The following is a 26,567-nucleotide window of genomic DNA, read 5'->3' on the forward strand; positions in this document are numbered from 1 at the left end:
TCCCGGAGGTGACACTTTAAAATGGATCAGAGCGGTCAAGTGAACATGAATCCCGACAAAATGTCAACCAGCAGTTTTCGGTGAGAAAATTGTGGTAAAAAGTTGCCACTTACCGGAGATCAGCTGAGCTTGTGCCGTCCATACAGCTGCCGTCGACTTCAATCAGACACTGGCGTCAACACACCCGTAGATACACCCTTTCGACTATCCTGGTACTGTTAAACTCACTAAAACACTAGCAATACAATAGAAAATTAAGGGATTTCTCAGAATTATCCTAGTAAATGTGTCTAAAAACATCTGAATCTGTCCCAATGCAATCGCCTTTTTTTTTTTAAACTTGATTTTTTTTTTCTTAGTCCGTTGCTATCAATATCCTCAAACACAAATCTTTCATCCTCGCTCAAATTAATGGGGAAATTGTCGTTTTCTCTGTAAGAATAGCTGTTTTTGTTGGAGGCTCCCATTAAAAACAATCTGAGGATGTGATGAGCCATCAACGGGTGACGTCATCGTCTGCGACTTCCGGTAAAGGCAGGGCTTTCTGTTAGCTACCAAAAGTTGCGAACTTTATCGTCGAAGTTCTCTACTAAATCATTTTAGCAAAAATATGGCTATATCGCGAAATGATCAAGTATGACACATAGAATGGACCTGCTATCCCCGTTTTGATAAGAAAATCTCATTTCAGTAGGCCTTTAAGGACGTCAAAACAAAATGTATGCATTCTTTCCAACGGCCGCTGGGTAGAAGCAGAGGCTCCATGTATTACCTGAAGAAACATTTTGACTTTTGACCTTTCCACATTATTTATCTCATCTTTACTGCTGGAGTTCAGCTCGCTGAGGATGTAAGCTCCATTTTGGTATTTTAATTATCTTTAATTTTTCATAAACAGGCTTAAAACAAAGCATTATTATTATTACTACCTAATTTGTTTTCACTCTACTAATTAAAATTATCCTATTATGAAAACATTCAGGATGTTCATACACAAACAAAATATTACACATCCCCCAAACGTACACCTTTATTATAGTATTAATATAATATATAATTACATTTAATATTCACATGTTTATAACAGTACTGAACATTTTATTTTCCCCTCGGGGATTAATAAAGTATTTCTGATTCTGATGATTACATCACTCTCATAAAGCCTTTAAAGCTGAATATGTTTTACCACAGCTCAGCTTCACAATGTTGGAATATTGACTGCTGATATAAACATTCCTTTATTGTTTAGAATATTACACTTTTCTCTTTTTCTTTGCTCAAATTAATATGCTGAAAGTGTCTTTAATTGTCACTAATATAGTGTAATTATGAATATAATAATTTTCCATTCTTCATATTCATTACCACTTGATTTAACTCTCATCTTATTTCATCCAGAGATAATTTGACAATAAAAAGATGGCTGCACATCAATAAATTGTCACTTAACTTCAATAAAACTAAATATGTCATATTTGGAGATTGTAAAAATGTAAAATACAAATGCTGATGGATAATATTGAAATGAAAGTAATAAAGGTCATCACATTTTTAGGAGGTAATATAGATGATGAAGTAAGCTGGACACTACATGTAAGTCATATAAAGAAAACATAAAAAATGGAGTACAATACTAAATAGAATAAAATACATACTTACAAATATTAACTACATTGATTGTACCCAACTTTAGTTGAAGCATACATTGTTTATTGCATAAAGGTCTGGGGACATACATATAAAACAATCACACAATAATATTCATATTACAAAAGAGAGTAATAAAGACAATAATACAATGGATTCTAGAGACCCAACAAATTATTCATAGTCACATGTTTTAAAAGTAAATCATCATGAATAAAAGACACCTGCTCAAATGATGTATAAAGTAAATAATAATATGCTTCCAGAAGTGGTCCAGATGGTTTTTCAGATGTGAACCAGTAAATATGAACTAAGAGGAATTTATTTGTACTCAAAAGCAAAGGTATGAACTCATGTAAAACAAATATGTACATCATATAAAGGAGTTCATCCATTGGATCATCTACAATTACAAAATAAAATATGTAATACTTCATTATTTCAAAAACATATAAAACACAATTATGACTAAGTATAAAAGTGAATTATGAATATCTACACATAACATGTGTATTGTATGCAACATATTTTTGTACAGTTTATTCTCACCTTCTCAGTCAAATTGTTCTGTTCATTTTAAAGTACACAAATGTGTATATTAACTCATGTACTTGACTGAAATAAAAGCACTAATCTGAAGTGTCTAATCTATAAATGTTACAATCATATTAACAAGATTGTGTTACACACACAACAATGATGTCACACATGTTATATGTGCTGATGTTTTTAGCAAGTCAAAGTCAAAGTTTTGACAGTTTATTTCAAATCCTGCAGTTTCATTTGCTGCTGCTGTTCTCACCAGCACACTTGTGTTTCTTACACTGGTACTTATAAGAGAATCTTTCACCACACACACTGCAACTCAACACTTTCTCCCCTGTGTGTCTTCTCATGTGTACTGTAACAGATTTTGGGTGACGAAAGCTTTCGTGGCAGCTTAAACAGGAGTATGGTTTTTCACCAGAGTGTGTTCTCATGTGTGATTTGAAATGGGGCCTTTGAGTAAAATATTTACTGCAGATTGAACATGAAAAAGGTTTTTCACCAGTGTGTGTTCTCATGTGTACTTTTAATCTTTGATTTATTACAAAACTTTTACCACATTCTGAACAGGAAAAGGGTTTTTCTTTAGTGTGTATTCTCATGTGTTCTTTTAAACTTTGTTTTGTTACATAACTTTTACCACATTCTGAGCAGGTAAAAGGTTTTTCTCCAGTGTGTATTCTCATGTGTCTATTGAAATATTGCCTTTGAGTAAAATCTTTACCGCAGATTGAACAAGAAAAAGGTTTTTCTCCAGTGTGTATTCTCATGTGTATTTTCAAATATTGCTTTTGAGTAAAATCTTTACAGCAGACTGAACATGTAAAAGGTTTTTCTCCAGTGTGTATTCTCATGTGTGTTTTCAGATTACGATGGTATTTAAAGGTTTTGTCACAGAGAGAACATTTGAAGTGACATGTCTTATCATCTTTAGAGTCTTCATCATCAGTGTCAGGAGAGTGTGATGTTGTGTCCTCACTATCTGATAGTGGAGCTAAGAGCTTGTCTGCTTGTGATCCTCCACAGTGGTCTCCATCAGCTTCTGTTGTCATGTGTTGTGTTGAGCTGCTGCTTGGAGGCTTTGCCGCTCTCTTCTCCTCACCCTCAACGTTGACCTCATCTTCTTCACTCTTCACACTGATGAGGTGTCTCTTGTCTTCCTCTATGAAATGGGGGGACAGCCACTGTTTTTCTTCATCTTTAAAGTGGGGGGGCTGTGGCTCCTCTTCTTTCACTTGGAGGTGCTGTGACCTCTTCTGCTCCATACTGGAGGACCTCTCCTGTTGCTCAGGTGGACGATCTTTTTCACAGACGTCTGCAGGACACAAGAAGACGAACACATGCTGGGATGTAAATAGATACGATTTTACCAATTCAAATTTCATTTTCGAGTCTGCTTTCCGATTAGGTTATTTTTTTTTTTTTTTTTTTTTTTTTATTCGGTTATTTGTGGACTCACTTTTGCTTTCACATTCAGTAAAAAGAAGAAGAAACAGGTCGATTGGCATCAACTTTGACTAGTTGAGAAGTAACATGAGCGTACAAAGCCAACAATGAGGTCTTAAGAGGCACAGATTTTACGGGTCCCCCACGAGGTGCCAGAGGGCCCTAAGGTCAATATTCTACTTTGAAAATATCTATAAAATAAAAATATTTTTGTAAAGAAATTAACAAAATACTACATGTTATTTTGTGACAATTACAAAAGAATATCTAGTATAATTCTCAGGGCATTCAATCAATCACAACTGGACTGTTAAACTGAACTTATATACACAAGTATACACTATACATATTACATATATACATACATATATATACATATATACATATATACGTATATATGTATACATATATACATATATGCATATATATATATACATATGTACATATATATATATATATATATATATATATATATATACATAAATATATATATACATATAACCTGCCTTCCACCCGATTGTAGCTGAGATAGGCTCCAGCACGCCCCGCAACTCCAAAAAGGATACGTGGTAGGAAATGGATGGATATATATACATATAAACATATACACATGCATATATATACATCCATCCATCCATCCATTTCTACCGCTTATTCCCTTTTGGGGTCGCGGGGGGCGCTGGCGCCTATCTCAGCTACAATCGGGCGGAAGGCGGGGTACACCCTGGACAAGTCGCCACCTCATCGCAGGGCCAACACAGATAGACAGACAACATTCACACTCACATTCACACACTAGGGCCAATTTAGTATTGCCAATCAACCTATCCCCAGGTGCATGTCTTTGGAAGTGGGAGGAAGCCGGAGTACCCGGAGGGAACCCACGCGTTCACGGGGAGAACATGCAAACTCCACACAGAAAGATCCCGAGCCTGGATTTGAACCCAGGACTGCAGGAGCTTCGTATTGTGAGGCAGACGCACTAACCCCTCTGCCACCGTGAAGCCCCCATATACAGTCGTGATCAAAAGTTTACATACACTTGTAAAGAACATAATGTCATGGCTGTCTTGAGTTTCCAATCATTTCTACAACTCTTATTTTTTTGTAATAGAGTCATTAGAGCACATACTTGTTGGTCACTAAAAACATTTAAGAAGTTTGCTTCTTTTATGAATTTATTATGGGTCTACTGAACATGTGAACAAATGTGCTGGGTCAAAAGTATACATACAGCAATGTTAATATTTGCTTACATGTCCCTTGACAAGTTTCTCTGAAATAAGGCGCTTTTGGTTGCCATCCACAATTTTCTGCTTGATCTTTTGACCACTCCTCTTGACAAAATTGGTGCAGTTCAGCAAAATGTGTTGGTTTTCTGACATAGACTTGTTTCTTCAGCATTTTCCACACGACTTTGGAAAGGCCATTCTAAAACCTTAATTCCGGCCTGATTTAGACATTCCTTGACCACTTTTGACGTGTGTTTTAGGTCATTGTCCTGTTGGAACACCCAACTGTGCCCAAGTTCCAACCTCCGGGCTGATGATTTTAGGTTGTCCTGAAGAATTTTGAGGTAATCCTCCTTTTTCATTGTCTCATTTAAAGCAGCAGTTCCATTGGCAGCAAAACAGGCACAGAGCATAATACGACCACCACCATGCTTGACGGTAGGTATGGTGTTCCTGGGATTAAAGATCTCTCCTTTTCTCCTCCAAACATATTGCTGGGTATTGTGGCCAAACAGCTCCATTTTTATTTTATCTGACCATAGAACTTTCCTCCAGAATGTCTTATCTTTGTACTTGTGATGTCAGATGAAACACAAATTGAGCTGTTTGGCCACAATACGTTACAATCAATTGAAACACGGTACGATACCCCCTTTGAAAAGTACCGCTTCCACTCTCTGATTGACTACAGGGTCGAGGCGCACACACAAAGTGCATACAAGCAATAACATCTTGAAGAGGAAGAAAAGCAAAAAAAACTGAATTCTACTGGTTAATAATGAGGGTGTGAAGTACTATATGGGGGTATTAGGGCTTCAAAACTATCAATAAAGGTGACGCTTTAAACAGGGAGGGCCCACGTTGCAAGTACTGTTTTACTCCTTCCCTGCTTGTCGGCTCCCAGACCGTGGTCGAGGAGAGCAGGGGAGACCTTTCACTTTGGTCGGCATGACGAGGCCATCGATTAGTTACAACTTGCTCACTTTATTTATAATTTCCACAGGGCACAACCGGACATCCACCATGCATATTATTTAAGACTTTATCGTGCCCAGAAAAGGACAGTTTGCCTCTTCTGTGGCATTGATGAGATTTAAAGGAGTGTTGTTAGTCCCATGTTGATGTGATAAAACCTCTTTCTTGTTTGGAAGATACACACAGCTGTAAGTGTTGTTTCTTCCTGCACATGGTAAATATTTACAACAGGTTTGGATGTATTAATTTATGTAAAATTGTCATTAAATGTAATATTGTCGGACAAAAAGAGATTCGACGAAATATTTTGATGTTTACACATCGCATTTTTACACATGCTTATTTTACTAAAATACCCTTTTGAGCATTAAATATATCAAAATCAAGTCCCTACTGTACTGTTTACTTGTTGAAATACCCTTTTTAGAGCAAATATTTACCCAAATGGACACTTTGTTGCTGCCCCAAAATCATTTTAAGTAACATTTTGATATTGACACATCTTATCTCTGCATATTCTACTGGAATACTCTTATGGGCATTACATATGTTTCCAAATACACAGGACAAAATGTTAAAATCCAAAGTGCCACATACCTCCCATGTTGAAGACTTAAAGACACTGACTTACTATCTGTGTTGCTGCAGGCTGGGCAGACGCGTCATTAGGGTTTTCAAGTGGGCTCTTATTCTCACGGACGTTTCTCTGACTGGGCCCACGACGCTTCAAGTAGGTTCAGCGGTGCATTCTGGCGTCCCAGAAGCACCCCCCTCTGCAACTGACCAGCCTCAGCATGAGTATTGATTTATTTCGGTGACAAGTTGGGGTCCTTCCTCCTTGGTCAGAACCATTGGCTGCTCTGCTCTGCCACCCGCGATGTTTCTTAATGGCCTGACGTATAGCTTGACCGCCAACTCTCAGGTCCCTCAACAGCCTTGTTGTTGATGTTGCCACAAAGCCCCGACATCCAACTTTTACGGGGCAGATTTGTGTTGTCCAGCCTCGCCGTTCAGCCTCTGCAGCGAGCTCTGTATCCCGGAGCTTTTTCCGCTCAAAAGCTTCCTCCACAGCATCCTCCCAAGGGACTGTGAGTTCAACGAAGTACACGATGTGCTGGGAGTTGGACCACAGGACTAGGTCAGGCCGCAAGTTGGTAATTGCTGTCCCTGGTGGAGCGATGAGTTTTTTATACACGTCCACCAGCATCTGCCAGTCCAGGGCTACCTCCAGCTATCCCAACCTGGGCCTTGATGGTGTCTTCTGTTGGCTTCGTCGCCCCTCTCGAACAAAGGCAACTGGCATATTCAGGTTGGGTGTCCTGGGTGGCAAGGAGTTGTTGTTTTTTCTCCTGCTTTTCAGGGTTGTTGCTAAGTATTCGAGTACTTTGTTGTGTCTCCAGGTGTATCGTCCTTGGGAGAGGCTCACTTTAATCCCAGTGAGGATGTGTCTGAGTGTCACCGGTGTTCAGCACAGGGGGCATGATGGATCTTCACCCAGCCATTGGTTGACGTTTGTGGGGGTGGGAAGGACATCATAGGTTGCTCGAAGTAGGAAACTTACCCTACCTGATTCCATCTCCCCATTGTCCCTCCAGCTGAGCTTCCGTTTCTCCACCCCTTCCCACCTTGTCTACTGGCCCTGCTTAACTTGCGCCACAGCCTTGGCATATCTATTCGACTCTTCCTGTCGACGGACCTCGGTCACGAGCAGCTTGCGCCACTCAGCAGAGGATGCCTTGTTCCAGGAAGGTCCTTTCTCTCCAAGACCCAATCCGGCTTTTCCATGCCGGACTTGGCCCACGATGTCAGCGTGGTGAAGAGCAGATTTTGCCTGCTGTACTGCGTTCTTAGCTAACCACTTCTTCCCTGCTGTCAGATTTGGGGCAGTATCCCTCGATTCTGTTAGGGTCATCTCGAGCCTCACTTTGGAGCATTTGAACTCCTCTGTCAGGCTAGAGAGAGGCAGTTCAAGTAACCCATGACCATACAGGCCGATGCTGCTCAGGCATCAAGGGACACCTAGCCACTTTCTAACGTAAGAGCTGATTGTTCTTTCCATTTTCTCCAGTCTGGTGAGGGAGATACCATACATGGTTAGTGGCCATATGAAGCGGGGTAGTAACCCGAACTGGACGCACCAGATTTTCAGCTTCCCAGGCAGCATAGATCTGTCAATGTTCTTCAGACCTTTGGTGACTTATTGCCTTACCTTGTCTGCTTGCTCAGTGTCCTTCAGACTTGAGTCATACAACCTTCCCAGGTTCTTAATTGGCTTCTCTGACACAGTTGGAATGGGTTCTTCACCAATGAGAAACCTTTGTTCTGTCAGTTTGCCTCTGATGATGGAGATGCTTCTTGATTTTGAGCCCTTAAATATATATAAATCAAGTACCTACTGTACTGTTTACTTGTTGAAATACCATTTTTAGAGCAAAAAACTACCCAAATTACCACTTTGCTGCTACCAAAAATTGATTCCAGATAATATTTACAATAACAAAATTGTCAGAATAATTGTATATGAGTTATAACACAACTTTGTGTTCCATTGAGTTCAGGTCCCCTGCGAGAAGACAAAAGCTGTTTTTCTTCTTATCAAACAAAAGGGTTGTAAACTCCACTGTATGCAATGGTATGCGACATGGAGGTGTTGGTTTCTTTGATCTATTGACAGCCACAGGAAGACCTTGTCCTGGCCCGAGATTTACAAAGTGGAAAGGGAGCAGACCTGAAGCAGCTCCAGGCACTTTTTCGTAGAACAGTTTATAACCGAGTGCGACAGCAGTTTACGACCTCCCTCCCTTTAGAAACAGCTGCAGCTATGTAATCAAAAAAGGCCCAAATAAAAGAGGACAAGTGGAACTCCCTCGTCAGAGCGTGGTGGGAAACTGTACGAAGTTGCAGCCCAGACGTTTCTCCTCATGAGCTAAATTGAAACCTGTCTCTGTTTGATTTATTTACTTCTTTTTTTGTCTAATCCAATCCAATCCAATCCACTTTATTTATATAGCACATTTAAACAACAATAACGTTTCCAAAGTGCTGCACAGCAATGTTAAAAACAACATTATGCTCCACCAATGACTGAATAAAACAGAAAATGAATAAAAATAAAACCAATAAAAACAATATAAAAACAAATATGATTAAAAACTATTTTAAAGGGTAAAATCAATTAAAACAGTAAAATAAAAATCAAAGTGTATAAAAAACACAGAGGACAACAGAGAACAGAGGACCACACAACTCACGTAGTGTTAAAAGCCAAAGAATAAAAGTGGGTCTTAAGACGAGACTTAAAACACTCCACTGTGGAAGCAGTTTGAACATGGAGGGGCAGAGTGTTCCAGAGCTTAGGGCCGACCACAGAGAAGGCCCTGTCTCCCCTGGTCTTAAGTCTGGTCTTGGGCACCACGAGCTGGAGCTGGCTTTCGGACCTCAGAGCGCGCGCAGGGATGTAAATGTGGATGATGTCCGAGATATATTGAGGTGCCAGTCCATGTAGAGATTTAAAAACAAACAGCAATGTTTTAAAATCAATTCTAAAATGAACAGGGAGCCAGTGCAAACTCTGAAGAATTGGGGTTATATGCTGGCGTTTCCTGGCCCCTGTTAAATGTCGTGCTGCCGCGTTCTGGACTAACTGCAACCGGGAGAGAGCTTTTTGGCTAATGCCAGCATAAAGTGCATTGTAGTAGTCCAGGCGACTTGAAATAAAAGCATGCACAACTTGTTCAAAAAGGTTAAAAGATAAAAACGGTTTAACCTTTACTAAAAGACGAAGGTGATAAAAACACGATTTTAAAACGCCATTGACTTGTTTGTCTAGTTTAAAATCGCTGTCTATAGTGACGCCAAGGCTGGTGACTGTCATCGGTGTTTCAACCGGACAAAAATGTCAAAGCATTTCTCTGAAACACAATACTATATATTCTGAAAATGTAAACGAAACCAAGAATATACCTACACATTTCAGAAATGTTCACTAGCAAACACTTTGTTCAAAAGGTTTTTACTGCCTTTTTTAGCCCTTTGAGACACTTGTGATTTAGGGATATATAAATATAACATTGATTGATTGGTTGATACTCTACCAAAATTCTAAATACATAAAGAAAAAAATCACTGATAAACACTGGAAAACTGTCACTGAATGTCTTGGTGTGATGTCATTCTGTGACAGACAAATGGTACACAGTTTCCACATGGTGAAGACATAGATGTTCTGACTCACAATCTAACGGATCACCTCTACTTCTGCTTGGACGTGACCTGCCCTGCTAAGACTTTTCGGTGCTACCCTATTAAGAAACCCTGGGTAACACAGGAGGTTAAAGCTGTGCTCAACAAGAAGAAGCACGGCGGGAGGTGAAAGGACGCGTGAGGAAGGCTAAGGACAGCTACGGGAAGAAGCTGGAGCAACATGAGGGAGGTCTGGGAAGGTGTGAAAACCATCACGGTCCACAAGACAAAGACCAGGGCAATATGGGGGACAATAGAGAAGGCCAACTTCTTCAACCGGTTCAACCAGCACGTGTCATCCCCACCCCCACTCCTCATCGCAGCCACCCCCTCTTCTTCTCCCCCCCAGCCATGGCTGCACCCCCCACTCCTCCTCCTCCTCCTCTTTCTCCACCAGACATTAGTCATCTCCGTGGACCAGGTCAGAGGTCAACTGAGGAAGCTGCATCCTGAAACTATCTGGTGCGCACCAGAATCTATGTAGTGTGCACCGCGTATCATTTAAGTACATTGTTTTAGTTTCCTACATGCAAACACAGTGTTACTGTTCAAACTGTGTGTAATGTTACAGTAACTAAAAATATAAAATATACTTGTTACATAACGTGTCTTCCTTGTTTTTAAAGAATAATCCAGGCCTACTATGCTACTGTATTTTAATGCTGTTCAAGATGGTGGTACTTGGAAATCCAAGTATTTTCTGAGGTGGTACTTGGTGGAAGAAGTTTGACAACTACTGACGTAATGACATTGTAAACTACATTGGCAGACACCATTTTGTTACACCCAAACGGTGTCTGCTCATACATCACGCTTCCAACGATATCCCGTTTTTTCCCCAAGTTAGAAAGTTCCACAACTGATCACGTTATACCATCTCATCTTATTGTGGATCATGTGAATGTTTTTAAGTGGAACTAAATGTGATCTCTGAAAGGGGTACACACTATTACCAAAGCAGGGCCCCCATCCACACATACAATACTAGTACATATCTGATGAAAAACACAATTTTTTTTGTTATTTTAATTATAAGTGTGCCAAATCACTTATATTTGGACATTATCTAATGGAAATGACTACTGTCTGATAATCACATTAGTAACACAACAACAATCATGTGTCTGAGTGCACCTGTTGATTGAAATTAATCTAACACGGTATTTTCATGTTTATGATGAAATATAAAGTTAGTCAACATGTGAGAGAAAGAAGTAATCAAACCTGTTCTGTGTAACACAACTTGAGGTTTCTTTAAAACAGCGTCCAGTAGTTGTAGTTTCTTGTTCTCTTCTTTTGTCCGAGAACGTTCCTCTTTGTACTCTGCTATCGTTCTTTCGCACATTTTCACACAATCACAACACTTTACACTCACACTTGATCTTAACTAAGCGATGTGTTGATCAAATCCGCGTCTCTTTGTTAGCTGCTAACAAGCTGGCCTAATAATCTCCAAAGTTGACTGAGACGAGTGGAGTTTATCCTGACACGGAGGATGAATAAAGTGTAGTTAGTAGCGATGTGAGGAGATGTGCCGAGGCTTAGAAGCGTGTGTGGAGTGAAGAAGGACTTTGATGCAAAGCGCATATCTTCCACGCATGCGTCACTTAGGGGCGGGGCCAACGAGTCATAGTGATGGGCAAGTCATGAACGATTCATTCTAAATGCATGTTTTCATGGCGTTTACACAAAAAAGCACAGCAACAAATGATTTATCTACCGCGTGTCCATTACGGGGCGGCGGGGGGTGCTTGAGCCAATCTCAGCTGCATTCGGGTGAAAGGCGGCGTACACCCTGGACAAGTCGCCACCTCATCGCAGGGCCAACACAGATAGACAGACAAGTATATGAACTGTATTTGACTTTAAATCAGATAAATATCATTCCACAACAACATAATTTAAAGACTGTAATTACTGGTTTGCTGGTTTGCTGCTCATACTGGTGTAAAATTCTGCATCCATGTGTCCAAAATGTAACATCATCTTGCGGACACATAAGGACAAGCAAAAGTAAAGTGTCTGTTGTTTTACAATGTTTTACTATTTAATGACAAATGTTCAGAGAATACCTTTTTTTTGTGTATTTATTGGAGGCCTCAAAAGACAAAGGCCGTCCGTTTACAGGAGAGTGTCGGTGAGGCACACACCTTTGATCTTAGCTCAGGAATGCGTGGGGGAAGGGTTGGAGACAAGCGGGAAACTCTTAGTTAGGAAAAGTGTAGCTGCTGACAGAAGCACATTGTATATATGTTGTATCATTTCATTGTTGGTTAGAGTAAATAAATACAATGTATAGATATAAGTTCATATTTACATATAATGTGATTAAAAATGTGTTTCCTTTGGTTAATTCATGCAAGTACAAACCCCGTTTCCATACGAGTTGGGAAATTGTGTTAGATGTAAATATAAACGGAATAGAATGATTTGCAAATAATTTTCAACCCATATTCAGTTGAATATGCTACAAAGACAACATATTTGATGTTCAAACTGATAAAAAAAATGTATTTTGCAAATAATCATTAATTTTAGAATTTGATGCCAGCAACACGTGACAAAGGAGTTGGGAAAGGTGGCAATAGATACTGACAAAGTTGAGGAATGCTCATCAAACACTTATTTGGAACATCCTACAGGTGTGCAGGCTAATTGGGAACAGGTGGGTTCTATAATTGGGTATAAAAACAGCTTCCATGAAATGCTAAGTAATTCACAAACAGGGATAAGGCGATGGTCACCATTCTGTAAGCATATTTTCGAACAGTTTTAGAACAACATTTCTCAACGAGCTATTGCAAGGAATTCAGGGATTTTACCATCTACGGTCTGTAATATCATCAAAAGGTTCAGAGAATCTGGAGAAATCACTGCACGTAAGCAATGATATTACGGACCTTTGATCCCTTAGGCGGTACTGCATCAAAAAACGACATCAGTGTGTAAAGGATATCACTACATGGGCTCAGGAACACTTCATAAAACCACTGTCAGTAACTACAGTTGGTCGCTACATTTGTAAGTGCAAGTTAAAACTCTACTATACAAAGCGAACGCCATTTATCAACAACACCCAGGAACGCCGCCGGCTTCGCTTGGCCCGAGCTCATCTAAGATGGACTGATGCAAAGTGGAAAAGTGTTCCGTGGTCTGACGAGTCCACATTTCAAATTATATTTGGAAACTGTGGACATGGTGTCCTCCGGAACAAAGAAGAAAATAACCATCCGGATTGTTATAGGCGCAAAGTTCAAAAGCCAGCATCTGTGATGGTATGAGGGTGCATTAGTGCCCAAGGCCTGGGTAACTTGCACATCTGTGAAGGCACTATTAATGCTGAATGGTCTTAAAGGTTTTGGAGCAACATATGTTGTCATCCAAGCAACGTTATCATGGACGCTGCTGCTTATTTCAGCAAAACCATGCCAAGCCACGTATTACAACAGCGTGGCTTCATAGTAAAAGAGTGCGAGTACTTTCCTGGCTCGCCTGCAAGTCCAGACATGTCTCCCATCGAAAATGTGTGGCGCATTATGAAGTGTAAAATACGACAGCGGAGACCCCGGACTTTTGGACTGAAGCTCTACATAAAACAAGAATAGGAAAGAATTCCACTTTCAAAGCTTCAACAATTAGTTTCCTCAGTTCCCAAAAGATTGTTGAATGTCGTTAGAAGAAAAGGTGATGTAACACAGTGGTGAACATGCCCTTTTCCAACTACTTTGGCACGTGTTGCAGCCATGAAATTCTAAGTTTATTATTATTTGCAAAAAAAAATAAAGTTTATGAGTTTGAACATCAAATATGGCTGTGTACTCACGGCCCCGCGTCTGTGCGTCCAACTCAAAGGTGCCCCTGGTAAGAGTCTGTGTTGTCTAGGTTCTCCACAGACCAATGGGAAGTCACAACAATAGTCAAAAAATGAGGATACTTCCATAAAGTGGCTCCGTGGTCAAAACGCTGTGACTGACAGGTGCTCCAGGGGGTGTGTCATCTGCTTCCGCTTCCGCCTCTGCCTCCGCTTCTGCCCGGTCTGATAGAACCGGATGCCTTTTATATCCCCCCATTCATTTACGTTACATTTATTTTTAATATTAACATGATTTAATACGCCTGCAACAGTTTCATAATAATTACATGGATGACATAATAAGTATATATGATTACTTTCCCAGCTGAGCACAAGTTAATTGTGACTGGATTATGTATTATGTATAGATAGACCTCTTTGGCCATTACAATTTATGATGTCTTTTTGTTATTTTTGTTCGTGATTTATGATGTGTGTTAGTTGGAGGTATGTTCAGACAAACAATAAAGAATCAAAATAATGTCTTGTGTGTCTTGAGGTTGACACAAAATAGAAACCTCAACAGCTGTATGAATCTGGAAGTAAAGAGAAAAGTCCAGAAGAAAGTCAAGGGCAATCACATGGCTGACAAGCCGTGCTAGCAGTTCTGAGAAATGATTCTAAATCCAGAGACCCAGGCTGCAGGGAGACCAATTTTGCATTGTAAGAGCCACAGAAGGCTTCTTAGTAAAAAAATAACTGGTTAAGAAGAACACAGGGTTGTGCTGAAATACCTGGGTCGTACCAGGGACCTTCAGACTGACACTCTCCCAACTGAGATATTCCAGCCACACCAATTCTTTTCGGGTTCACTTTTTTAAATGTAACCTAAGTATGCCCTGTTGGTGCATTTTAAGGGCTGGGAGGAGGCCTTTCCATGGGGATCTCAGAGCCTAGTATTGGTCAGCAGAACAGGTACTTGAATTCCAGAAGCTCAAAAAGACTGTCTTATGCTCCATGACTGAGCATAATAGGGTCTCTAAAATATTAAGCGAAATGGTTCTGAAGAATGTTTTACTACCAAGAATGTTATGAGTATTGCAAACATTTGGCAGATTAATGTTGTTTAAAACAAAGACAATAAACTGTTGATCTATTGACTGAGTTTATAATGCAATTTTACCAAGGGATAAACTAACAGCACAAAGCACACATCAGTCATATTAAATCATTCATCAAAGCCAATACTGTAATGACACATAATAGATATTTCGAGTACCTGGTTGGTGTTACATCTTCTTCGACTACTTACCATAGGGAACAAGATACCTATTTTTCAGAAATCATCATAAAAAAAAGGCAGTTTGAAGAAAGGGTAAAGTGCCGTGACCCGGATTCGAACCAGGGTTGCTGCGGCCACAACACAGAGTACTAACCACTATACGATCACGGCTGTAGCAACATCCTCTGATTGATAATGGCTTTGCTCTCCTGATGTCTAATGTTTAATGATTTGTTCAAGCGACATTCTGTTTGAACGACATCATGTAAGAAAATCTCATTCAGTGTGCTAATACCTAATGTTCTGGGGAAATTTCTGTCTCCATCCATCCATTCATTTTCTACCGCTTATTCCCTTTGGGGTTGCGGGAGGCGCTGGTGCCTAACTCAGCTACGATCGGGCGCAAGGCGGGGTACATCTTGGACAAGTCACCACCTCATCGCAGGGCCAAAACAGATAGACAGACAACATTCACACTCATATTCACACACTAGGGACCATTAAGTGTTGCCAATCAACCTATCCCCAGGTGCATGTCTTTATGTCTCATCGAACCAATCAAGTTAGGATGTCCGACATAATGATGATTCTTTTTTAAATGACGTTACATAAAAATAAGAGAAAAAAAACCTTCGAGCTGGAGTTGAACCAGCGACCTAAGGACGTCAGCATCAGCAACTACAGTCCTTCACTCTACCAACTGAGCTATCGAAGGTCCTGCTTGTAGTTTTCATTTAGGAATTAAATTGGTTAAAATCTAATTAACTATTGCACAGAGTTGCAGACATTTGTAATAACATGCCATAATTGAAGAACCAGCTTCTACAGTACACAGGAGATGCTAAAAAACTAACTTTGTGCTGTGATTGGGCAGACAAAAGCTGGAATTGGATTTGATAGGTGTTTGAAAAGATGGATCCAGTTACGTGATTGGCCACAGAAAGATGAACTCAGTCTGGTGATAAGTTTAGGAGAAGTTTGGCTGGCGGCGGAACAAAAGAGTTTGTATTCGCACTGTGAAGGTTTAAAAGTATTACCTGAAACTCCAATTATTAAGCTGTGTAACTGAATGAAAAAGTTTTGGTGAAGTTTTTTGCTGTAGGTGTGTTGGATGCACCTTCAAGTCACACTGAGCCCAGCTTTATTACTCTCAGTTTCAAGTTATTTAAGTGTCAGTTCAAGACCAAACATTGGCTTAAGGGACAATACACCGTTAAACAATGTAACGGTTGTCTAAATTAAAAAAACGCGACCCGATTCCAGATAAGCGGTTGACGATGGATGGATGGAAAGGTGTGTGACAACTGATGTTAGGATTCCAATAGCAAGGTTGGCAGGTCAGGGAAACCATTTCAGTAGTGTAAGAACCCATCCATCCATCCATTTTTCTACCGCTAATACCCTTTGGGGTCGTAGGGAGCGCTAGTGCCCATCTCAGCTACAATCGGGCGGAAGGCAGCGTACACCCTACACAAGTCACCACTTCATCGCAGGGCCAACACAGATAGAGACAACATTCACACACTAGGGCCAATTTTTTTAGTGTTGCCCATCAACCTATCCCCAGGTGCATGTCTTTGGAAGTGGGAGAAAACCGGAGTACCCGTAAGGAACCCATGTAGTCACAGGGAGGACATGCAAACTCCACACAGAAAGATTCCGAGCCCGGGATTGAACCCAGGACTACTCAGGACCTTCGTATTGTAAGGCGGACACAATAACCCCTCTTCCACCGTGCTGCCTAGTGTAAGAGCCACATTAGGCTTATTAGTAAAAACAACTGGTTAAAAAGAACACAGAGCTGTGCTGAAACCCTAGGTCCAAACAGGGATCTTTGGAGTTATGCTCTCCCAACTGAGCTATTTCAGCATTACAAATCCCTTTTGGGATCACTTTTTCAAATGGAACCAAGGTCTAACCTGGTGGTGACTTTTCAGGGCTGGATGAAGGCCTTCTCATGGGGATCTCAGAGCCTAGTATTGGTGAGCAGAACAGGTACTTAAACCCTGGGAGCTCAAAAAGAATGTCTTACGCTCCATGACTGAGCATTTCAGGGTCTCTAAAAAAATTCTGCAAAATGCTTCTTGCAAAATTCTGGGAAGCATCCAAGTTAAATCCAGCTAAGAGTTGGCAACTTCGGGAGAGAAACTTCTTTTTTGGTCAAAACCTTCTTTGCTGCTGACGATGCAAAACTGGCTTGACTGTCAATAATGAGGTTTGTGTTTAAGCAATTGGCAAGCTTGAGCTTTGACAGTTCCCAGCTTGAACATCCTAATTATTTCACTTTCATCTGAGTTTGCCGATATGGTTATTCTGTCAGATGTTGGGCAAAACAGTATTGAAAAGAGCCTGGGTACCCCAGTCAGCAGAGCTTCAGACTTCTAGTCTGAAGGTCCAGGGTTCAAGTCCATGTTCAGGTGGCTGTTTTTAACTTATTTCCATTTCTGCAAAGGCGTCCCTTTTGCCCCCCTGCAGCAGTCCTGTATCCTGTATTCAATTTGAAAAACTTATTTGAGCTGATGCTTCCATTATTACAAACAATTACATGTGTCCAGATGAATTACATGAATTCTAAAGTGTGGGTCTCATGAGACCCTTTGATAGCTCAGTTGGTAGAGCGGGGACTGTAGTTGTACGTACGAAAATACTTAGGGAGCTGGTTCAAATCTACCTTGAAGGAATGCCAATTATATTTGTATGTGATGTCATCCAAAACAGAATAAAAATAATGTCTGACATCTTGAGGATGTCCGTTCAAAATCCTTACCGCTAGGACCTTGGCCTCTATGGATACCTCAATCAATGTTTATTTATACAGCCCTAAATCACAAGTGTCTCAAAGGGCTGCACAAACCACAGCGACATCCTCGGTAGAGCCCATATAAGGGCAGGGAAAAACTCACACCCAGTGGGACGTCGGTGACAGTGACATTGATGACTATGAGAAACCTTGGAGAGGACCGCATATGTGGGCAACCCCCCCACCCCCCAAAACGGGTTATCCATTGCACCACAAGCCCTATGTAAAGAGCAGTTTTACTGTAGTACAGCTTGTATATTGTACACATCTTACGCAAAAGGAACACACAGTTTACATTAGGCTTACTACCAAAACAGGGCTTTACTGACTGCTTCTGTTGGACTTTATAATCTAGTGACCTTCTATTTGTTGCAGCATGGGCCTTCACCAGCTCTACCTGTTGCAGCTAGCCTCCAGTAAAAATTTAAGCAAAATATTTCTAGGAAAATTCTGGGGAGCTTCCGAGTTGAATCCAGCTCAGAGTTGGCAACTTCGGGAGAGGAGCTTCTTTTTCGGGCAAAACCTTCTTTGTTGATGACGATGTAAAACTGGCCTAGCTGTCAAAAATGAGCTTTAGATTCAAGCAATTAGCGAGCTTGAGCTTTGACAGTTCCCAGCTTGTCACTGAACATGCTGACTAATTCACCTTCACCTGAGATTGACAATATGGCTGTTCTCTCAGGTGTTGGGAAAATCAGCTTTGAAAGGTCCTGGGTAGCTCAGTTGGCAGAGCATCAGACTTTGAATCTGAGGGTCCAGGGTTCAACTCCCTCTTCAGGCAACTGATGCTGACCTCCTTACACTTCTCTAAAGACATCCCTTTGCCACACTGCAGCAGTCGTTGGAACCTTTATTTCAACTGTATTTATAGTTTTCAACAGTGATTGTTTTTTCTCTATTTCATTTGAAAATCTGAAATCCAAAAACATCCCTCACATCCACTTTAGCTCTGGTGGGAGAGCATTAAAATGTGATCATCTGAAGTTTTAACAGCAATACCTTAAACATAAATTGTTAGACAGTGTATCTGTATGAAAGTTGTGGTTAATCTTTTGCTGTAGGTGTGTTGGATGCACCCTCACATCACATGAGCCCAGCTTTATTACTCTCACTTTCAAGTTATACATTAGAAAAAATACCCCTAAAGCTACAAATTTGTGTTTGAAACAGCCCAATGTAAGGGTCAGTTAAAGACCAAACATTGGCTTTAGGAACGATACACCGTTAAACCATGTAACGGTGTCCAATTTGAAATGGAGGGAAGGTTTGTAACAACAGATGCTAAGATTAAATCAGCAAGGCTGGCAGGTCAGGGAGACCATCTCATTATTGTAAGAGCCACAGAAGGCTTATTAGATTGATTGAGAAGTTCAGAGAGTTGTGCTGAAACCCGGGGTCGAACCAGGGACTTTCAGATCTTCAGTCTGACGCTCTCCCAACTGAGCTATTTCAGCTGTATGAATGATTTTTGGGTTCACATATCCAAATGTAACCAAGGTCTACCCAATTGGTGACTTTTGAGGGGTGGAAGGAGGCTTTCCCAAGTTGGTCTCAAAGCCTAGTCTAAAGAATGTCTTACACTCCATGACTGAGTATTTCAGGGTCTCTAAAAAATGTACCAAAATGCTTCTGAAGAATGTTTTACTACCGAGAATGTCATGATTATTGCAAACATTAGGCAGATTTTTCAGAAATTTTCAAAAGTTCTTAGGGGGCTAATAATTAAGTCTTCAAGTGTAAAAGAACCATGCTTAAATAAGGCAGTTTAGAGGGTAAAGTGCCATGACCCGGATTTGAACCGAGGTTGCTGCGACCACAACAGAGTACTAATTATACGATCACGGTTGTACCTACCCTCCCTGATTGATAATGTGTTTGATCCCCTGATGTCTAATGTTAAACGATCTATTAAAGCGACGTTCTGTTTGAACGACATCATGGAACTGAATCTCATTCAGTGTGCTAATACCTAATGTGGGAACATTTCTGTCTCATCTAACAAATAAAGTCAATGGACGTCCTCCTTCATCCAGGTCATTGTATTCACAGGCCATGAAACGAATTGTTCAGTTTGTCCTAGATGACGTTTCGCTCCTTATAAAAGCAGGCTTCATGCTGGCATGGCTTGTCAGCCATTAAAGTGGCCTACATGTTTTTGTAGACCTCTCCATTAATTCCATATATTCATACAGCTGTTGTGGTTGTGTTAAAATATAAGTCATTGTCCAAGAGTCTCTTTAAAACCTGAGTTACATGGACTTGGTGTCACTGTCAGGTGAGTAAATCAATAAATCATCAAGGTAGACATTCACAAAATGGTCCAGGAAGTCTCTTAGAACTTCATTGATAATGGCTTGGAACACGGCTGGAGCATTGGTGAGTCCAAGGGCATGACCCTGTATTCATAGTGGCCGCTGTGTGTGTTGAATCCGGTCTTCCACTCGTCTCCCTCTCTAATTCAAACCAGATGGTAAGCGTTGCGTGGATCCAGTTTGGTGAATATTTTGACCTGTTGGAGTTGGTCGAAGACATAAGACATGAGGAGAGGAGGGTAACGGTTCTTGAAGGTAATGTCATTCAGTGGGCTGTAATTAATGCAGGGTTTTAACGACCCGTCTTTCTTTTTCACAAAGAAGTACCTTGCTCCTGCTGGCGATGATGACGGGCGAATCAAGCCAGTTTCTTGGGATGCCGATATGTAATCGTTCATGGTAGCCCTTTCCGGACCAGAGACGGAGTACAGACGCCCCTTGGGAATAGTGGCACTGGAAAGCAGGTCAATGGCACAGTATAAGGAATGGTGGGGCGGAAGTGACAGGGCTTTTGTCTTGCTGGAGACTTGTTGCAGGTGGTGATAACAAGAAGGAACAGACTTCAGGTGCGGAAATTTTGAGTCTGTGGCAGGATTGGCAGAAAAATTATTAATTTCCTTGACACGTTTTCCCTGGACAGTAGAAAAAACACAGTTCTTGGTGCACTCCCTTCCCCATTCACTGATCTTCCCTGTTTTCCTGTTAACCCAAGGATTATGCTGGTACAGCCATGGATGCCCCAAGATCAGCGAAAGGGAGGGTTAAGTAATTAAGTACGGACAAAATTTTCCTGATGGCAGTCAATGTTCATTTGGACAGGTTAACTGATGTGTGAGATAGTGAAAAGCTCCTTACCGTTAAAAAGCCTGGGTTTAGCTAGCGGTTCTGACTTGAATCCTAGTCTCTTAGCTAAACCCCAGTCCATCAGACTCTCGTCTTCCCCAGAGTCTATTAAACTCTAGATCTGTGGCCGTGAGATGCGTTATTGTGACCTTAATGAGAGTGCGTCGCATCTGAGGTACCGCCGGAACGTGACTCGCCACCTGGGATCCCTTGGTTGGACACGAAATGACAAAATGGCCGCTCTCTCCACAGTGAAAACATCTCCCCTCCATCAGCCGCTTTGTCGCTCCTCTGGGGTCAGTCGGGCTCTCCATAGCTGCATGGGCTCCTCCTCCAGGTCAGAGCGGAGGTGAGGACATAGCTCCGGGGGTGAACGCTGAGTGGTCGCCCCGCTAGGTGCGAAAGGATGGGTGGTTCTTCCTGTCGCAGCCGGTCCTCTTCCTCGCTGTCGTTTGAGCTGGGCTAGTCGGTTGTCCATCCGGATGGCGAGTGCGATGAGGGCATCTAAGTTGTCTGGTAGGTTGGGGACGGCGTGGTGAAGTTGGTAGAGTGGCCGTGCCAGCAATCTGAGGGTTACTGATTCAATCCCCATCTTCTACCATCCTAGTCGCGTCCCTTGTGTCCTTGGCCAAGACACTTCACCCTTGCTCCTGATGGGTCCCGGTGAGCGCCTTGCATGGCACCTCCTACCGTCAGTGTGTGAATGGGCGACTGTGGAAATATTGTCAAAGCGCTTTGAGCTCCTTAAACAGGGGTAGAAAAGCGCTATACAAGTACAACCCATTTACCATTTAGGTCTAAGCGAAAAGGAGGTCCTGATTGGAAGCTCCGAGTCCCTTCAGAAAGACTTCATAGAGGGCCCTGTCTTCCCACCCGCTTTCTGCTGCTAGCCAAATTTGGCTCACTTGCCAGAGTTTGACACCTATGGAATACAGGAACAAATACAAGTGGCCTGAATGTCTACGGTAGCGGTGCAGATTTTCAGAAGACAGGTTGACAAAAACATACATATCCACCTTTTTTAGCCATACCAAGTCAATTAAACAAAACTGTCCTTTGCTATATTGAATAATTGATGTTGAAGATGAATACATTTTTCCATTTTTGTTTCTGGCACAGATGCCATGGACCTTTCTGAATCCACTTCACTTTTGGAAAGTCTACCTTTTTCCTTTCCCGGGGCTTCATCCTGGGGGAAAGTCAGACCAAAAGCCTTTGTAATCTGCATACATAAAAAAATGATTTAGGTTGATAAAACATGGCATATATACACTTTCACTTATTTTATGTTGTATTTGGACTGCTGCACACTTCCTCACCCCGGGTTGTGTTCTTTTTGATCACATTCCTAGCGCAAAGAACTCTCAAGCTAAAGTTTTGGCCTAATTTCCACAAGTTTTCCAGAGCATTCCAAATGAGGACCAAGCTAGATTCAATTGCTAAGGTCAGGAAAGAAACAAGTGGGTTACCAGAACAGAATTGGCTGCGGTGGGATTTGAACCCACACCTCCTGAGACACTGCAGCCTAAATCCAGCGCCTTAGACCACTCAGCCACACAACCGCTGGAAACTTGTTTAATGATCAATTTATCGGCATTATGAGACGGAAAACGTATGCCATGGCATCACTTTGGTTGTGGCGTGGCAGGGATAGGCTTGGATCATTTACTTGTCCTTTAGAAAACACTGGAAAATGAAGTCCTCGTTAGTATAGTGGACAGTATCTCTGCCTGTCACGCGGGAGACCAGGGTTCGATACCCTGGCGGGGAGGTGATTTTGGTTCCTCTTATTTTCATCAGTAAACATCTTTTTCAACCTTGAGCAGTGACCACAGTATCCCTCTCTGAAAATTGTATCAATCAATCGATGTTTTTTTTATGTAGCCCTAAATCACAAGTGTCTCAAAGGGCTGCACAAGCCACAATGACATCCACGGTACAGAGCCCACATACGGGCAAGGAAAAACTCACCCCAGTGGGATGTCGGTGACAGTGACTATAAGAAACCTTGGAGAGGATCGCATATGTGACGTCATGAATTTAACGGACAAAAAGAGTATATGGCTCTAACAACTGTCATCTAGTGTATTGGACTTGCAACTGTAAATAAACTTACTTATAAATGATAATTTGATAATAACTAAACAAGATGTAACAAAAGGACAACAGTTATCATTACAGTATCATTTTAAATTTTGCAATAAAAATTGTGATTTATTATCACAAACAATATCATTACCACACACAAAAGCACCAAAAAGTGGGAACGTTGAGAACAGGTATCGATTTCGGGGTACCGGAATCTGTGCCCAGTTCGGTAAAAAAGTGAACGGTACCCATCCCTACCAGCAACTGTTGTTGTCCTGGAAACTAATTTACAATTAGTTACAATTATTTTTTTATCACACACAATACTCCACTATGGAATTGTTGTTAAATTAAAATGATAAACAAATCCATCTTTGTACAGCAATTGTTTGAAAAAAGCATTTGGTCGCTGATGCACTTATTGAGTGATAAAAGTATTTTATTATTTGAAGACATCATTAAGTACGACCTGCAAATAGAAGAATATACAAAACAATATATATATAAAGGCTTTCCTTCAAAATATTCTAATTAGAGCATTTTATTTTTTTCCATTATTTACTATTACTTCTTTACTGTATTTTCTGTGGAACGAAAACAATTGTCATAACTTGAAAGCTTCCATTCTTCAAAACACAAGGGAATTCATTTAATAAAAAAAAGACGGAATTGACTACTAAAATTTATTTTTAGGATGTTTTGCAATTGAAGACAACACTTTTTCGTTCTGTGATAGGGGAAAAAAAAAACAGTTTATTTTATGAATGTATACAAAGTAAACCTCTGTTGGATGATGTACAATATTGGCTTTTGCCTGACACTCTGAACTTTGATTGCATACTAATGCACGTACTTGACTGAAAAAAGCAATAATATATTTAGAAGCATATTAAAAAGATTGTTACACAAACAACAATGTCACACACATTATATTTGCTGATGTTGTTAAAAAGTCAAAATTAAAGTTTTGACAGTTTATTTCAAATCCTGCAGTTTCATTTGCTGCTGCTGTTCTCACCAGCACACTTGTGTTTCTTACACTGGTACTTATAAGAGAATCCTTCACCACACTCACTGCAACTCAACACTTTCTCTCCTGTGTGTCTTCTCATGTGTGCTACGAGGTTTGATCGGTCACAAAAGCTTTTGTTGCAGATTGAACAGGAATGTGAATTTTCACCAGTGTGTGTGTTCATGTGTCTTTTCAAACTGTGACTTTCTTTAAAACCTTTACCACAGGTTGAACAGGAAAAAGGTTTTTCTCCAGTGTGTGTTCTCATGTGTCTTTTCAATTTCTGACTTACTGTAAAACACTTACCACATATTGAACAGATGAAAGGTTTTTCTCCGGTGTGTATTCTCATGTGTCTTATCAAATTTTGATGTAGTCCAAAACCTTTGTCACATACTGAGCAGATAAAAGCTTTTTCTCCGGTGTGTATTCTCATGTGTCTTTTCAGACAACAATGGTATTTAAAGGTTTTGTCACAGTGAGAACACTTGAAGTGAGTGTTGTCAGTGTGACATGTCTTATCATCTTTAGAGTCTTCATCATCAGTGTCAGGAGAGTGTGACGTTGTGTCCTCACTATCTGATAGTGGAGCTAAGAGCTTGTCTGCTTGTGATCCTCCACAGTGGTCTCCATCAGCTTCTGTTGTCATGTGTTGTGTTGAGCTGCTGCTTGGAGGCTCCCCCGCTCCCCTCTCCTCACTTTCACCTTTGACCTCATCATCTTCACTCTTCACAGGGACACCAGTCACTGGGAACTCCACCAAACATTTAGGCAGACTGATGCTGTGTTCCTCCTCTTCCTCTTTAATGTGCAACAGCTCTTGGTCTTCCTCTTCCTCTTTAAAGTAGGGGTTCAGTGCATCCTCCTTTTCCTCTCTAAAGTGAGGGGTCAGTGGGTTCTCTTGCTCCTTAAAGTGAGGGGTCAGTGGGTCCTCCTCTTCATTTTTGATGTGTAAGTTCAGTGGTTCTTCCGCTTGCCCTTTAATGTGAAGGGTCAGTTTAACACTATGGGTCTGTGGAGTCTCGTCTTCCTCTTTAATGTGGGGGAGCTGTGGCACCTCCCCCTCCCTCTTTTACATGATGGGAATGTGGTACATCTTCTTCCTCATGTATGTGGGGGGACTGTGGTTCCTCCTCCTGCTCATGAGGAAGATGTTCTTCATAGAGGTCTGCGGGACAGAAGAAAACAAACATTCTTTAGAAAAGTCCAGCTTTGCTCAGTCACATGAGACATTATCCTGCACCAACATATGATCTCACAATCTCATCAGTTTCCCGTCACAGCAGTCAGGGTACTTCCAGCTGACACATGAAGAAGACCTTCAGGGGAATGCCTTCCCAGGCCAACGACCAATCCACCTTACCGTATTTTCCACGCTATAAGCCGCACCTAAAAACCAAAAATGTTCTCAAAAGGTGACAGTGCGGCTTATAACCCGGTGCACCTTATATATGTATTAATATAAATATTTATTTTCATAGAGTTTAGGTTTCGCAACTACGGTAAACAGCCGCCATCTTTTTTCCCCTCGAAGAGGAAGCGCTTCTTCTTCTACGGTAAGCAACCGCCAAGGTAAGCGCCCGCCCACCTGGAAAGAGGAAGCGCTTCTTCTTCTACGGTACGCAACCACCAAGGTAAGCACCCGCCCCCGTAGAAGAAGAAGCGCGCAGCTAATCCGATTAATTTCATTTGTGTGTTTCTGTAAAGACGACCACAAAATGGCTCCTACTAAAAGACACGCGTACCACGCAGAATTCAAACTCAAGGCAATAAGTCACGCAGAAGAACACGGAAATAGAGCAGCAGCGAGAGAATTGAACATAAATGAATCAATGGTGCTTAGGTGGAGGAAGCAACAAGATGACCTGCGCCAAGTAAAGAAGACAACACAGAGTTTGAGGGAACAAAGCAAGATGGCAACAGTTGGAGGACAAACTGGAACAGTGGGTAGTTGAGCAGAGAGCAGCAAGCAGAAGTGTCAATACCATCACTATTCCAATGAAAGCAACAGCGCTAGCAAGCGAACTTCACTTAGATGATTTAAAAAGGTGGCGCTTCTCGGTGTTTCCGGTTCATGAAAAGACGCAATCTCTCCATCCGCACACGGACTACTATTTCACAGCAACTGCCAAAAGACTTTCAAGAAAAGCTGGCTACTTTCCACGCATATTGTAAAAACAAGATAGCTGAAAAAAGATCCGGCCAGGAAGGCAGGATTCATGGAACTGCCGGACAACAACAGCGACACTGACTCTGATGACTTCGACGAGACGGAGCCCGCCATTTTGGATGCCGTATTCGCTCAATTTTTTTAATTCAGACACCGAAGAAGAAGAATTCGAGGGATTT

At 41.2% G+C, this 26,567-nt stretch overlaps 2 protein-coding genes and 4 non-coding genes across 8 annotated transcripts in view; 1 reads left to right on the top strand and 5 right to left on the bottom strand.

The window, feature by feature from the left end:
* The window catches only part of LOC133545492 (major histocompatibility complex class I-related gene protein-like), a 291,962-nt gene that overhangs the window by 70,246 nt on the left and 195,149 nt on the right, over window positions 1–26,567 (bottom strand). The window lies entirely within an intron of this gene.
* On the bottom strand, window positions 2,197–3,500 carry LOC133545129 (gastrula zinc finger protein XlCGF8.2DB-like). Its single transcript, XM_061890484.1, has one exon. The coding sequence runs from the start codon at window positions 3,456–3,458 to the stop codon at window positions 2,427–2,429; it is 1,032 nt and encodes a 343-aa protein (XP_061746468.1). The 5' UTR covers window positions 3,459–3,500; the 3' UTR covers window positions 2,197–2,426.
* trnah-gug (transfer RNA histidin (anticodon GUG)) lies at window positions 15,263–15,334 on the bottom strand. The gene has a single exon. It is a non-coding gene; the product is annotated as a tRNA-His (tRNA).
* On the top strand, window positions 18,672–18,744 carry trnaq-uug (transfer RNA glutamine (anticodon UUG)). Its single transcript has one exon. It is a non-coding gene; the product is annotated as a tRNA-Gln (tRNA).
* On the bottom strand, window positions 19,345–19,417 carry trnaf-gaa (transfer RNA phenylalanine (anticodon GAA)). The gene has a single exon. It is a non-coding gene; the product is annotated as a tRNA-Phe (tRNA).
* On the bottom strand, window positions 22,599–22,680 carry trnal-uag (transfer RNA leucine (anticodon UAG)). Its single transcript has one exon. It is a non-coding gene; the product is annotated as a tRNA-Leu (tRNA).

The sequence above is a fragment of the Nerophis ophidion genome, linkage group LG28, assembly GCF_033978795.1.
Source record: "Nerophis ophidion isolate RoL-2023_Sa linkage group LG28, RoL_Noph_v1.0, whole genome shotgun sequence".
Taxonomy (NCBI): Eukaryota; Metazoa; Chordata; class Actinopteri; order Syngnathiformes; family Syngnathidae; genus Nerophis; species Nerophis ophidion.

Excerpts from the sequence above, each read along its gene's own strand:
- LOC133545129 (XM_061890484.1), bottom strand. The coding sequence starts at position 3,458 with ATGGAGCAGAAGAGGTCACAGCACCTCCAAGTGAAAGAAGAGGAGCCA.